The 15,123-nt window shown below is 35.8% G+C and overlaps 1 protein-coding gene across 1 annotated transcript in view; it reads right to left on the bottom strand.

Moving 5' to 3' along the window:
- Positions 1–15,123, bottom strand: part of GRIA4 (glutamate ionotropic receptor AMPA type subunit 4) — a 291,800-nt gene that overhangs the window by 32,290 nt on the left and 244,387 nt on the right. The window contains exons 10-11 of the mRNA XM_028132009.2: positions 12,994–13,192; positions 6,314–6,561 (exon numbers count right to left, since the gene is read on the bottom strand). Coding sequence (XP_027987810.2) covers positions 6,314–6,561; positions 12,994–13,192 — 447 coding nt within the window. The remainder of the gene's footprint in view (positions 1–6,313; positions 6,562–12,993; positions 13,193–15,123) is intronic.

Genomic DNA, 15,123 nt, shown 5'->3' with positions numbered 1-15,123 from the left:
GTATCTTACTTATGGCTCTTTCTAGATTTCAGCATTGCTGGGGCCCTGGCAAGGGGGGTGGGGTGGGGCGTGTTTCTTCTCCAGCTCTGGTGTTTTTAGCTTTAGTTCTAGAATCCACATCTGGGTTTTTCTACCCAGCAGCACAGAAAGGGGTAGAAACGCCCAGAACCCTCATGCAATTGCTTTGCTATTTATTCCTTTGTGTTCCCTTTTTAACTGGATCACTAGCACTGCAATTGCTTCTGAAAACCATTCATCTTCGTGAGCTGAACTGTAAAGATGGAACCTGTCTAGCTACTAGACATGCCCCAGGAAAAACATGTAAATACACTGCTAATGTAGACATCAGTCCAACTACAGCACATTTATTACATATCAGATTATGAACGCTGGTCTCAGATACCACATTATGTTTCCTGAATACAGTTGGCATGTGTGGATCAAGGATGCTTGACTTGGTTGGGTATGGGTTCTGCAACACATTGGTTGCGTGTTGACACTGACTTAATTTGAATTGTTTAAATGTGGATATTCTTTTGGCAGATTATTTTATCTTTATGGAATTTGTTTATAAGCAGTTATGTGGAATTAAAGAACAATAGTTTTGGCTTTTCTTAGAGCTATCAGAATTGAAATTTTGTCTGAGATCTTTCATCAGATCAGCTTATGAGAGCTTAAACTATCAAACTTCTTTTGCAGCAGTTTTATCTTGTTCAATTTGATTCTCCTTGAAGTGGTAGAAACTAAAATGGCCACAAATCACTCATTTTCTTAGGCAAGTTACTATAATACAGCTCCTTAGCCTCATGATGAGAAGGTACCATAGCTACACATTGAATTTAGACACTTTCCCACCATGGTGTTACCTACAGTACTCACAAAGCATCCCCGGAGAGAACAACTTAAAAACCACCTGGTGAGTGCTCAGTTAGAATGCAGAAACTACCTGTTTAATGAATTGGCAAATGAATAAAGGGTGATCAGATCAGCTTTTTTTTTCCTAGTGGGAAGAATGGCAAAAATGAATAATAATGCCTGGTGAGTCTTAAAGAAATGGAGAAAAAGCAACTCTCCCCCCGCCCCCCTTTTTCATGGGGAACTGTAATTTCAATAATCTCTTAGTTGTAGGAAAGAGCTTAATGAAACATCTAGATTTCCAATGGCAGTGGGAAGTTTTGTTTCCTACAGGACTCAGAATCTAGAGAGGGAAGGAGGGGGCATGTGGATTCTACAGGAGCTTATTTTCCTCTGGGACACATGCAGCACTGACACCTTTACCAGGTGACAGCTCAGTTTGTGAATGCAAAATGCTTGCAACCCACAATCAACATCGCATCTCTAATAGCAAACTGGGAAAGTGTTGAAGCATATCACAACCAGGGATTGTGTGTATTTTTGTGGGTGTATGCTGAAAGGTACAATTAATGTGTGTGTGTGTGTGTGTGTGTGTGTGTGTGTGTGTTTTCTAATTCCCTAGCCCAAATAGACTACATTCCAGAACATAGATAAAAAAAAAAAAACCCACTAGGTTATCTGTAGCATCTTTTAATATGGAACCAGAAAAAATGAAATATGTTCATAAGCAAAAACATATCTCTTTCTATAATAGTTTTGAAAAATTGTATACAAATCACCTGCAACTCATTTTCAGAAAACAAATTAAAAGTTTATTCGCTTTGAGGACAAGTGCTGCTCAGTAATATTAAGTACTCAGCTTAAAAATATGTAATTTTTTGTTTTTTAGTGTCTACATTAAGTATTAATAGTTGACTTGTTATCCCCCCCCCCAAAAAAAGAATACAGTTTTATTCTTGCATACTATATCCAGAGAAACACTTTTTTCTAAACCTTCCAAGTATACCTGAACTGATGACTAAATATGTCTCGCTAATGTCTAATGGGAAAGTGGTTCCTTAGGGATAATATATTTTTCATACATAAATTTGAATATTAAGTTTAATACACCTGTCCTAACAAATCCTTCAAAGTCCAACCGCTACAGAGAACTCTACTTACCCTGATGCAGATCTAGATGTGGGCCTAGTGTCCTATGAGGGCAGTGATTGTGTTAAGTACTGAAAGGAAGAGTCCAATAAAAGATGTGCTATTTTAATTCTCATTCTTAGTACTTCTTCCTCCTGCTACCCTAGTACTTTGGGGCCCTGACTTGCCTCTTATAAACTAAGGGTGATGTGTCTGGTTTCAAAGAGACAGCACACATTGCCATGGCTTCCTGCTGCTGGGCATCAGCAAGTCCATGGACTTCATTTTCCCCCACACCAATTACTGATCAAGGTCTTTTGGAACTGCTTTCTTTTTGAAACGTCATTTTTTTTTTTTTTTGGAGGGGGATGTGACAGAACATTTGTCTTATTTTAGACACAGTCCCACAAACATCCTTAGAGAAGGCAAAATTTGAACAGAAATTATAGAAGGCTAGATTTTTAAAACTTGGCTTCAGTTATCAGGATCAAGTATACAAACCCCTACAAAACTTGAGGGGAAGTCTCAGATATGATTCACTGCTTTGTCCCCTGGAGGTACTTGGAGATACCAGATACCACACATATCTTTAAATGGGGTGTTCTCATCTAACAACTACTTAATAGTCAGTGAATCGGCATTAACTAAATTATGATTCACTCTAGACAACCTTTATCAGTTTTATTTATTGCATAGTAAAATCAAGAGCATAGTATCTATACAATATAGATAATGTAGTAAAGAGAGTATTTTGATAGTAAAGTATAAAAATCTACTATGCAATAAGTACTATAGTATGGTAGATATTTGTACTATAGCAAAATTTATAGTAAAGTAAAAATAAACATACTTCCTCTTTTACCTAAACTTTACATTCTATTGCAATACCAACCTTTAAACAATTCTCAGTGAGAGAAAGGTTTTCACAAATGTTTTGGATTGTCTAGGGTATTGAAGAAGGGATGGGAAGAAAGGCCATGACATTGATAGGAGTATAAATTACACTGTGCGTGTGGAAAGAAGATTCAAAAGAAATACCAAGGTATGGAGAAAGTTGAGAGATAATATAAAAGAAGAGATTTACTCTTTTTTGTTCCTCAAGACCTGAAAAAAGTTTTTAGAAGGTAACTTGAAAAATAAATAATAATGACAGTAAGATCTAAGTTCTTTCACTCATTGATATCTATAGCTTATAGGTACATTTACTTGTAATTATCTCCTTTTTTTCTATGGGAATCTATAGATGCTAAATTTAAATGCATCAATATACCTGGAATCATTTTATCACCTAAAAATTAGCGAACCTATGTCAAAGTTAAATAAAACAGTAATGGCTGAGCATAGTTATTGACTTTCTGGAACTGAGAACTATGATAACTCAATCATTTAACATTTTATCGTGTATGCCCAGCAAACACTAGTCTGAAATAAAGTATCTTTGGAAAATAAAGAACTCTGTACATTATGATCTGTCATAAAGTGGGTGCTAGTAATCTCTGTTGTAATATTTTTAACACAGTCACATATATACTCTCTGTGATGATCCTGATTGCATTTGTTTTAAAGTCTACATTAAAACCCAAGTCCCGATGTTCTATCCTGATTATATACCACACTCTTGCTCTTTTCTGAAAGATTTTGATTAAACAGTAAGGTCTAGACATTTAAAACACTCTGGACCAACAGAAGATTGCTAGTTATTCTCTGATTAAGCTTACATAAAAGATAAATTACTGTTTTCCTTTTCTTAAAGTCTCACGTTGCCTAATGAATCAAAACAGCAGAGTTTGTGAGAAAACCATAATTAATGACAAGGAAACACACAAGTCTTAGGATATCCATAGCTATTAACCCAAAAGACCTGGCTAAAGAAGATAAATCCTATAGGAAAACAGACTTAGTCTGTACTGAGCAGATAAGGCAGAGGTTTCAAGGCACTCTTGAAGCAGGTATGCATGCTCTCTGGATCTTGCTCTGATGGATGCAATTACTTTGAATTTGCTTCTGAAAACTAAATCTTTTATTCAGAAGGTGCCTATTAGTCCATCTCTATATTAGTTTGCTCTTTTATAACTAAGGGATCATAGTCAAAATAGAATGAGAATTTAAGCTTAATGACCTTTTTGCTTAGCTGAGTTGGGAGTGGGGGAGTGGGGAGGTGGGGGGTTAGGTGAATGGGGATTAGCCTTCAGGGTCCTTCCAACGTTCTCAAAGATAGGACAAAATGACTGTGGTTTTGGCGTGCAGGGGCCAGCTTGCTCAGGAAACTGTGGCATGCATAAAACAAAGCTCATAAACAAAGTCTCCCTCCAGGAAGCAGAGTTTCACAATTGCCTCATTATCAAGATCCAGGGAAGGACAGGAAAAGAGGAGGAAGCCAATAGCTGATTATTATACAGTTCTAGACAGATGAAGCCCTTCAGCTTCTCCCCAAACAAGCCCTGTAGTGTGGATTTGACAAAGTGGCACATTTAAGAGGGAGCTCTTGCCATCAATGTGAGTCAGGCCATCAATGCATATCTGAAGGCCAAATTCAGTCCCTGGAACTTGACTTTATCAGTAGACACAAGACAGAGGACAAGGCAGCTACATCCACAGAGAATTAATTAAGAGCCAAAGCGACACCCAGTGAATGGAATCAATAGTCTGAATACTGATCTACATATGAACCACCACGGCTCTCTCCCCTTCCATTTCTTTTAAATTATTTACACTAAGATGCTCTGATAACTGCCCCTTAAATAAAAATTTATTTGCTACTTGGCCTCATTGAATTTAGATATTTTCACATTGTATTATAGAAAACACACCCTCAAAGATCAACCCTCCCGATGCCTGCTGAAGTTGCTGAATGGTTGAAGTCTTTGGGGTAGTGATGGATAATTTATTTGTTTGGCTTTCTCCCTGCACATTTCTCCAGTTCCATATGGGAGGGATGGTCACATAAACCTGGCTTCAGAATTGCCAAAGTCCACATCCAAATTTGTCTTCACTGGCTAATTTTGTCCTATCTCCTCTTAAAATGGCCCCTTATGAACATACCATCAAGCCCCTCACTAATTATGAGTGTAGCTTGCAAAAACAGAATATTGGTTTAGTACACCCTTTCCAGCAATAGCATTTGTTTCTTATATTTGTCTCAAATCCTCCTCCGCCCAACACAGAGATCCAAAACACATTGCAGTTCCCTCTTTGAAACCAATGAAAGCAATCTTATAGTTTTTATATTGCTTTCATTCCTGCTGGGCAGTAGTCCAGGTCTCATTACCTTCATTTTTCAAAGGCTTACCAGAGACATCATTTTTCAAGACCAGGTTCTTGGTTAAGTCCTTTAGAAAAGATTCTGATTTCTTCTTGAATCTGTATCTGTGCTTTGCATGAATCTCTCCTAAGCAGCACTGAGACCAGAGTACTTTTGTCAGTCATCACTTTTGACTCCAACTTTGCTTTAGCCCCAGCAATTCAACAGCAACCTTTATTCCTTAAGGAAAATAGGAAATTCTGCCTCCTGGACATAAACATGTGAATCCTCTATGTCCAGGACCAAAAGGGTGAAAAGGGCAGATTTCACCAACATTTCCTTAAGAATGAAGGTCTCACTTTTAACACATGTGGATTATCTACATGTGTATTGCTCATGAATCACATTTTAGGGGTTTACGTGTGAACAGTTTTGGATTGCCATTGGACCTCATTTTACAGATCTTACTTACACCACACTCCCTTTGCAAACAGGTGAGAGTGTGGCTTGAGTAAGTACCATAAAATCAGAGCCCAGTTTTCCATGTGATCATAGTTGCATTTATAAATAGATCTGATTACAAAGTTAGCACCAATACAACCTCAGGATAATCTAAAATATAATGATGTTGTAATAAATGAAACATTGAAATGGAAAAAAGTGGTTTTCTACGAAGAAGTGGATGTCTTCTTACTCAAAAACTAGTAGGCAGGCATAATTTAAAAAAAATGATAAAATGTAGAATTATTACTGATACAATGAGAGTGTAGGTTTTAGTGGCCAAAAAAAAAGTTGATGAGATATAGAAGCATTTGCTACCCATGTTTTAGGCCCACTGGAAGCAGCTAGTGTTCAACCAGTTTGGTTTTTATATGGCCTTAAAAAATATACGTCAACTCTGATTACTCTAAAATTAAAAAAAGAAATTACCTGATTGTTGACCAGAAATATGAAATGGAGAAAAAAGAAAACAGAGAAACAAACAAACATACCATGTTCACAAACAAAACAAAATAATTCTCTCAGGGACATCAGGGAAGGTGGAATACTATAACAACACATGTTATATTGTTATACTATTCCACCCACCTTAATGAGGAACCCTTGGGCGTTGCTACTCCATAGCCTTTCGAATCCAGATTTCCTCCCACTTTCATCGTGTCACACGGCTTTCGCTGCTCGATGTACTCATTCATAGTGGATTCCAGGAGAAAGGCAAATTTGCCCTTGGACTTGCGGACTCGAGCTACGCCCTCCGCGGTAGTCCTGGTGAACACGGACGGCTCCGCTGACCGCATGTACGTCCACATCTTTTCGTACACTGCTATTTTTGATCTCTGGAGGAAATGAAAATAAAATGAAATCCAGGAAAGAAGCAGCAACATGCTCATGTTGACAGAACCAAGATAGGGATAAAAACTTCCAGTACTTTTCCATTGCCCTCTAACTCCAATTTGCTGTCACAACATGATTTTACAATTAGAAAACAGCCTTTTAAAACTATTTAAGAAAATCATCGAAATGACATTTAAAAGTGTTATTTGAAGAAGCTGTTATTTCTTGTCATAATAATGATTCGACTCAAGTGCTTAAAGGACACCTTATTATTTTTAAATTCAGAATGTTATAAAGAGAGCTGAACATTTAAAATCATGTTTTGCATCACATTCATGGTAAATTTGAAAAGGACCAAGTAAGATTTAATTTTAGCTCTGCAAAATACCTTTTAACACTGCACTTGAATTATAAGAAATAAGGAGACTTGTAATATTACTTTTTAAACCCTTTTTCATGCCTCAAAGTTTTAATGAAAACCAATCTAATAAGATGTATACAAAAAGTGCAGTCTAGCCCGGCTGGTGTTGCTCAGTGGTGAGCTCTGACCCATGAATCAGGAAGGAGGTCATGGTTCGATTTAAGGTCAAGGGCTCAATCCCCAGTAGGGGGCGTGCAGAAGGCAGCCCATTGATGATTCTCTCTCATCATTGATGCTTTTATCTCTTTCTCCCGCGCCCTCCCTCTCTCTGAATCAATAGGAACATATATTATTTAAAAAAGTTCAGTCTATATCAAGTTGAGCACAAGGGGAAAAAAGCCACCGTAGTTTACAAACCAAATATCCCTAACACAAGAATCAAACTCTAGGTCTATCAAAACATGTTTAGACTTTTCCTAACAAAATCTCCAAATAGAGCATACATTAAACTTTAAAGAGAAGTGATTTCTGTTTTCCCACTTTATATTTTGGAGAGTTAGTCATTCTAATTCCCTGATTTCAGCCAAGAAACATATTTATTTTTGTCCATTTGGATTCTATCTACATTACCACCACCACTTAATTTATCCAGATCTGTTTGCTAGTATTTGCATTCATTTAGAATTTTTTTTCATCCACAGAGACATTTAAATGTGAATAAACTCGAATGTCCCCAAAAAACTCGAATGTCCCCAACGGATATATTTGATAAAATAGAAAAGGCTGACTCCTTTTTGATGTTTGATATTACAATATCATATGCAGACTTTCATCTGGTGTAATTGCATTTGTTCAATAACAAGGTGCTAAAATTTTGCATTTGGATCCAAATAAAAAGTAATATAGACTTCATTCAGACTTAAATCTATGCATGAGGCCAGATCCTGAGTAGAATGTATATTTATTTACATTGACCTTCCTTTATTTACCAGAGCATAGACTTATCAAGAAACAGATCTTCAAAAAACAAGTATCTTGAATAGCAAATGAGGAATACATGGTTTGGGGCAAAAGCAAATTATTCAGGTGGTCAAAGAAAGAAGCTAATGAAAGTTGTAATCTTACTTTTTGTTTTATAAGATGGGAATTTAGTCAATATACTTGTATAATAAGCCACACACAATAAGAGACGTACATATAAAAAAAAACAGATATTTTGTATTAATGTATATTCAAATGGTGATAAATATCAAGATGGGAAATAGACATCCTGTAGAGTCCTATGAAATGTTTTATGTTATTAACACCTGAAAAAATATCTCATGATATAAAGTCTGTGATGGGTGTGTGTGCTTAGGTAATAAAGGTTACCTCTGGGTGCAGAAGTCCTCCCGTTAGGAAAGTCCATGCCATCACTACAATTAAGCTGTAAAGATTCTCTCTGCTTCCAGGATAGAGGGGTTTTTGGGTTCAGAATGAGATCCACATGGGAGGCTGTGTTGCCAAGTCTCACTTATTCTAGCTTTAGTAATTGAGTTATCTCCCAGAGAACTAACTCTTCCAATATATAAATTCTAATCTCTAAAAATTATAAACTCTCTGGGTCACTTAATACAGATTGTCCTTAAATATATGTTTTGAACATTTCAATTTAGGGAAGTGTTGCTAAATACCCTTCAGGCATATAATGACTTTAAAAATATATTGATAACTTGAGAGTTTCACCCAAAAAGATATTGAGTTCCACATATATTATATATTTTACATTGTATACTATGTTGAAAACAGAAGAAATAAAAACTGAGTATCATTTTAACTGAGATATGTTTTTAAAATATTTTTGAAATCATGCTAGCAATTTGACAATTTTCCAGTTACTATTCTGTATCTTATTAAAGGAACAAAGAATAGCTAAACAAAACTAACATAGCAAAGCAGAAAAAGAGTATTTTTAGAGCTTGGTAATTATAAAGACAATTTAACTATAGAATGAGACATAATATCAAAGCAAATAATTCATTTTTAAGAAGTCAAGTACCATTGGGCATTGATATTTTTTAGAAGTCCATTCCTATAACATTAATGTGAGGATATTATTGCTGCCTTTGTTTAAATATATTGAATTACATGTACCTTAAGTTCAAAAGAAGTTGGATTAATTCTCCCCAAATCCAGAAGAGGAATCTATAGTGTAGTTAAGCTACATTTAGCAGGACTTAAGTATTATAGAAATGGTAAAATATAGACTCCCAGTGGAAAATAAAGGAAAGATGAAAGCAATATTTTGAAAAACATTTACATAATTTGTCACTCAGTTAATATTTAGAAATTCTGATTTAAAGGGGCACGGCTGGGATAAGATCACATTCAGATGGTGAAGGGGTGGGTGGGGAGACTCTGAAGTGAAGGGCTGGAAATAAATCCCTTTTCCTTATCTGTGACCACAAGAGGGTGTTTGCTAAGGAGTGAGGGCAAGCACATCTTTATAAATTTGATGAAACAGGCTAAAACGAGGACATTTCTGCAGACCCAGCAAACTTAGAAATATAGTGACAATGGAACTTCCAAGTCCCTAAAACCTTCAACTGTGTTACTTATTTAAAGATCAGGTTTGGGGAGTGAATAGATTCAAGGTAATAAGCAATGTTAATATAAAAGTCATTATTTTTTGAAATTAGAAAATTAATCTCAGACTTATTTATTTTACCTTTATTGTTAAACTCAATGCATGGAAAACTATCTGATATAAAGCACTATTTCATTACTTAAAAACAAGTTTTTAAAATGTTCTGTCTTTTTAATTTTTCATTAGTTAAGTATTCTTCCATTTTTGCCTTTAATAGAAAATACCAGTATGTACAAATGTCACTCATTACAGTAAATATTTACATGGTTATCAGGTGAATTATTTCCATTTCTAGTAGCTTGTGCAGCAAGACTAAGAGCTCATCAATGCACTATTTGATAATATTATCAGCCCTGAGGTAGTAATCCACCTCATTTATGCATTCATGATTTCACTGATGACTGAAATAGGCACAGGATAAAATCTACATGGAAATGAGAGTCAGTGTGTTCAAATAAGGTGTATAATAATGTAAAAATACCTGAACAGCAAGACTGTCATTGTCAAGTAACAGACTTTCTTTAAATACCTCCATGCTTATGCTTAACAAGGATGCCCTGAACATGATCATGTAAGTTTCATAATGGGCCAAAACAAGGCAAAAGTTGAATGCCAATGTAATTTCTCCCCATGGCCTCATTCTTTTTGCAGTTGGTTATAACTACGACATTTCTGAAGCGCAGAGTACAGGTCAGCGCCTGAGGCAGTGGAGTGGAGCTGATAGATGTACCGTTACTGTGTTCCTATGAGAAAACATTTTGACAAGCACAAAAATACCCTTCACATTCTGTTTCCTCCACCTGTTAGACAAATGGTTTCTTTAAACCAGGTCATCATCTGTGGGAAAGGAGGGAGAACATAGGGAAGAAAATGAATGAGATTTTTATTGGAGCCCAAATTTATGCATTCCTGAAAGTGTGCCGTGAAGGAACATTATATCCTTGTCCCATTAGGTTCAGACAGTTCTGCAACAATAAATACCTACACTTATACAACTCTTTCAATTTAAAAACTGAAGTTGGGTGGGAGAGAAAGGTCACAGGGTTTGTATGAAAGGCTGTGCAGGCTGGGGAGCAACTAGCCTTATCACTTTATTTCTTATCAATATATTCTGTTATCTACCTCACCAGGTTGTAGAACTTGAGCAGCTTTTTAAAGCTCTATAAAAATTAGAAATAAACATGTTCAGTGTGCTTGTTGGCAAAGATCTTTACAGTGAGTTATTTTTGAAATGTTTTCAAGGAATCAACATCATGTTTCTTTCTCCATTGTCACTCAAGGCAGAATGATGAATTTGCAAATATTTGCTTTATTTACATACATATCAGCCATCATTTTTCCAGTAAAATGCAACTTATAGCATAAACTTGTACACTGCTTTGATAAATACAGATAATGGTTTCTAGGCAAAGTTACTAAATTTTACCTATCTACTTTGGGTGGAAGCAGTTATAAACACAGATTTCCCGCTAAGCACAGAGATTGTACTAAAATGTGTTAGAACAATATGTTCCCATTATTCAACTTTATAGACTGGAATATACTCAGTAATTAAACAATTGTTAATAATACTTATTGTCATGACTATGATGTATAATTTTAGAAAAATCCACTACTACTTTTTAATTAACTTATACATTTTATATTATCTCTACTAGCAACACTCCACATTGTTGACAAGGATGTTGTTCAGTGTGTGGCGTCTTTTTTAAACAATGCCCAGAGATGGGTTTGACTGAGTTTTTGAGTGATTTGTTTTGATTTAGTATTAATGTAAACATCTGTAATATATCAGGATATTATAATCAAATAAAATATATTTTATTTTTTAAAATATATTTCTATTGATTTGAGAGAGAAAGGGAGAGGGAGAGACAGAAACATCAATAATGAGAGAAAATCATCAATCAGCTGCCTCCTGCACTCCCCTACTGGGGACCCAGCCCGCAACACAGGCATATGCCCTGACTTGGAATCAAACCGTGACCTCATGGGTCATAGATCAATGCTCAGCCATTGGGGCACATTGGCTGGGCATAATCAAATCATTTTTAAAAAGAAAAATAGCCCTAGCCAGTTTGGCTCAATGGATAGAGCATCGGCCTGAAGACTGAAGGGTCCCGGGTTCAATTCCTGTCTATGGCACATACCTCCGTTGCAGGCTCCCAGCCCTTTCAGGAGGCAATCGATCAATGTGTCTCTCTCACATTGGTGTTTCTCTCTGTCTCTCCCTCTCCCTTCCATTCTCTGTAAAAATCAATGGAAAAAATATCCTCCAGTGAGGATTAAAAAATAAAATAAAGTAAATAAATAAAAAGAGAAATAGCTTACTGAAATTTCAAGTACATGAAAGTTAAGTCTTTCTTAAGGAGTAGAACATTTTGTTGTACTTAATTCCCAAGTTGAATGAGAAAACAAAAATATATGCATTAAAAATGAAAGTATAATCTCTCAACAACTGTATATAAGCAAGAAACTTTCTTTAAAGGGCTTTCATTTTTCCACAAAAGCTTAAGAAATAAGTGAACTATATCTTGTCTTCTTTAAGCAATTGAAAGAAAGTAAAACAAAATGCCTTCATTATTATGCAGTTATATACTTTTGTTCTGAAGTCACAAAATGAACCCTGAACTCTGATCAGACATTACCAATCCTGTATCTCTGGATTTAAGTAGAACCAGAGTAAAGGAGGTTCACTGATAAAAAAAAAAAATCATCCTCATGAAGGAAGCAACTATAAAAGCAAAACAACAAATATACCTACCATCCTAATGACAAGCCAAAGGGATCATATTCATATGTGAAATGCAATTATGTCACTTTGAACAAACTTTATCTGCAAAAGCAGAGGAATTCGTGCAAACAAAATGCCATACAACGTCTCACAGAGATGTCCAAAACTTAATAGTTTTTGCTACCATTATCTTGCGAGAAAGCAAATATATTGCTTTAAAATCTATTACTACAAAAGAGATTATAGAATAATATACCTCCTGTAGGGAAGATAACCTGCAATTAAGGATTTGAGTTTCAAACGCAGAAAGTTAAATGTATTATTTTTTTGGAAAAACAACAACACTCTTGCTTTCATTTTTATGCTCTTAGCCCCCAAGCACGCACACATAAATACAAACTTGCCAGATGCAGTATCATAGCATGATCAGCACTGTAATTTTCAAGATAGATTATATTATTAAGTTGTTGTAATTACCTTTTTGTTGTTACTCTTGCTTAGAGAGGGTCCCTCTTGCAATGCAAATAAATCAATTAGTTTTTGAAAGTCAAAATGATTATAGAATCCACATAGAAGTAATAGCATTAAACATAGCAGTTACCACTGCGTTTGCAAAGCCTACAGTGGCTAGAGCCCATAATATCATTGTTGGCAAAATTGCCTGAATTTAAAAATTATGAACATTTCATTGTTAGTTTTTTTCCTGAACTTACTCGGAAGAATTCTTTTGTTGACCCTGAATCCAGTGTTCCGTAGGCGATTTCTGTTTGTTTGGCCAGATCTTCCGCACTTTCTATGGGGGAGACCATGCGCTCCACCGTCAGGAAAGCAGCGAGGTTGGCAGTGTAAGATGATATAATGATGAGTGTAAAGAACCACCAAACACCTCCAACAATTCGACCTGAGAGGGATCTAAACATGGATAAGATAATGCACATTTTCCTTTCTCTAACCAACAGAGAGAAAGAAAAGAAACACCGTCAATTTACCAGGTGTGCTTAAAAATAACAATTGCAATATCATTTTATTTTCTGATAATCTACTCAAGAATGATTCTAGTATTTCTCTATACTTTGATGTTGCCTATGCTATATGAACTGTATAAATGCCACTTTAAATATGGGAACTTTTTTCTTTTTATTGTTATTGGGCAGAACTATGGAACTTAATACCTTTCCTTTAGGTACAAAAGAGAAACACTTACTAATTCATTAATTACCCCCCCCTTAATATTTAGCATATTTGATAATAGATGCAACCTACATTAACTGAGATAAAACACGGTATCATGGCTTAGTTGGCAGCTTTGTTTTTCTCTGGGTGGCACATAAAGCAGCAATACGTATTAAAAGTGGGTGAGGCCTTGGATTTAAGTTGGCAGAAGACCTTCTGAGAGAACTGGTTTTCACCTTAAGTCAGAGCTCTGGCAGGAAGGATGAGACATATGCCAAGGTGGGGTGGACCAGATGAAGATCTAGGATTGGTCTCAAACTGATGATATTTCAGGATTTGTTGATAGCCCAGTTCTTATCAGAGTGAAGGAGTCATGTCCTAAAGCATCTTTACATACTGGCATAAAAATGTTCTCTCTGTCCCTGCCAACATGAGACCAAAGTGTGTGCTTTGTTAGTGTGTGGCAACAACATGAAAAACTGATGCCAAACCTAAAAAAAAAAGTTTCCACCTCACCCTTTCTCTGGCTATCAGGGATATGTGGGTGAGTATGAGTGCAGAGGAAAAATGAGAATAGAATCAATAAAAAATGAAGGGCATATTTAGAATTGATCTCATTCATTGGGACCATCAAATTATTTTAAATTCCTATAACAAATTGTATTTAAACATTTTTTTTTAAATGTGAGTACACATTTCATGTTTTCCATGGTATTTCTAGCTTCAAAATGCTCTCTTCTTAACCATTATCATATAAATGGCACCTGTTGATTTTAACTTAGTATTTGCTTAAGACTAGTTTTGAAACCATTACTCCATTTACCTTGATTTTTTTTCATTTCATTGATTGAGAGTTAGGGATTTATATTTCCATGTTAGAATTTAAGTACATTTACAGTTTCCCTGGGTCTTTTTTAAAAAATTCTTTATTGTTGAAAGTATTACATATGTCTCCTTTTTCCCCTCTTAACCTCTCCCCAGACCCCCCTGCCGCCCCGCATATGCCCTCGCCCCCCCCCCCGCCCCCCGCTGCTGTGTGTGTCCATTGGTTATGCTTGTATGCATGTATACAAGTCCTTTGGTTGATCTCTGACCTCCCTCCTCCCTTCCCCTGCCTTCACTCTGAGGTGTGACAGTCTGTTCGATGCTTCTATGTCTCTGGATCTATTTTTGTTTATCAGTTTATGTTGTTCATTATATTCCACAAATGAGTGAGATCATGTGATATTTATCTTTCTCTGACTGGCTTATTTCACTTAGCATAATGCTCTCCAGGTCCATTTCCTTGGGTCTTAAGGAACACAAACTGTTCTGTGGCTAAATTGTTTCTTTTTGAGAATGCATACATTTCTTTTTAAAAAATCCATATACTTGCAACACTGATATAAGTCACTATTTAAATTTAATTTTCAGTTTTTCCTGCCTTCAGCTACTTTTTCTAAGGGCAAAATTGGTACTTGTTTATGCACAGGAGATTGGCTGCATTTTTGGCAAACAAAAATGAGAAACATCTCAGTGGCATCCAAAGAAAGTGAGCTATGACTCCACAGATAGTGAAAAACAGCTCTATAAAGCTACCATAGTGTTTGCATTGATCACTCTGCCTACTGCTTAGCTTGTCATATATTGTCATACAGAACAATGCATATCTAGTACCTATTATACTGACT

The sequence above is a fragment of the Eptesicus fuscus genome, chromosome 13 (genome assembly GCF_027574615.1).
Source record: "Eptesicus fuscus isolate TK198812 chromosome 13, DD_ASM_mEF_20220401, whole genome shotgun sequence".
Classification (NCBI taxonomy): domain Eukaryota; kingdom Metazoa; phylum Chordata; class Mammalia; order Chiroptera; family Vespertilionidae; genus Eptesicus; species Eptesicus fuscus.
The sequence above is the reverse complement of the archived record's forward strand: the minus strand, read 5'-3'. Positions and strand labels throughout refer to the sequence as shown.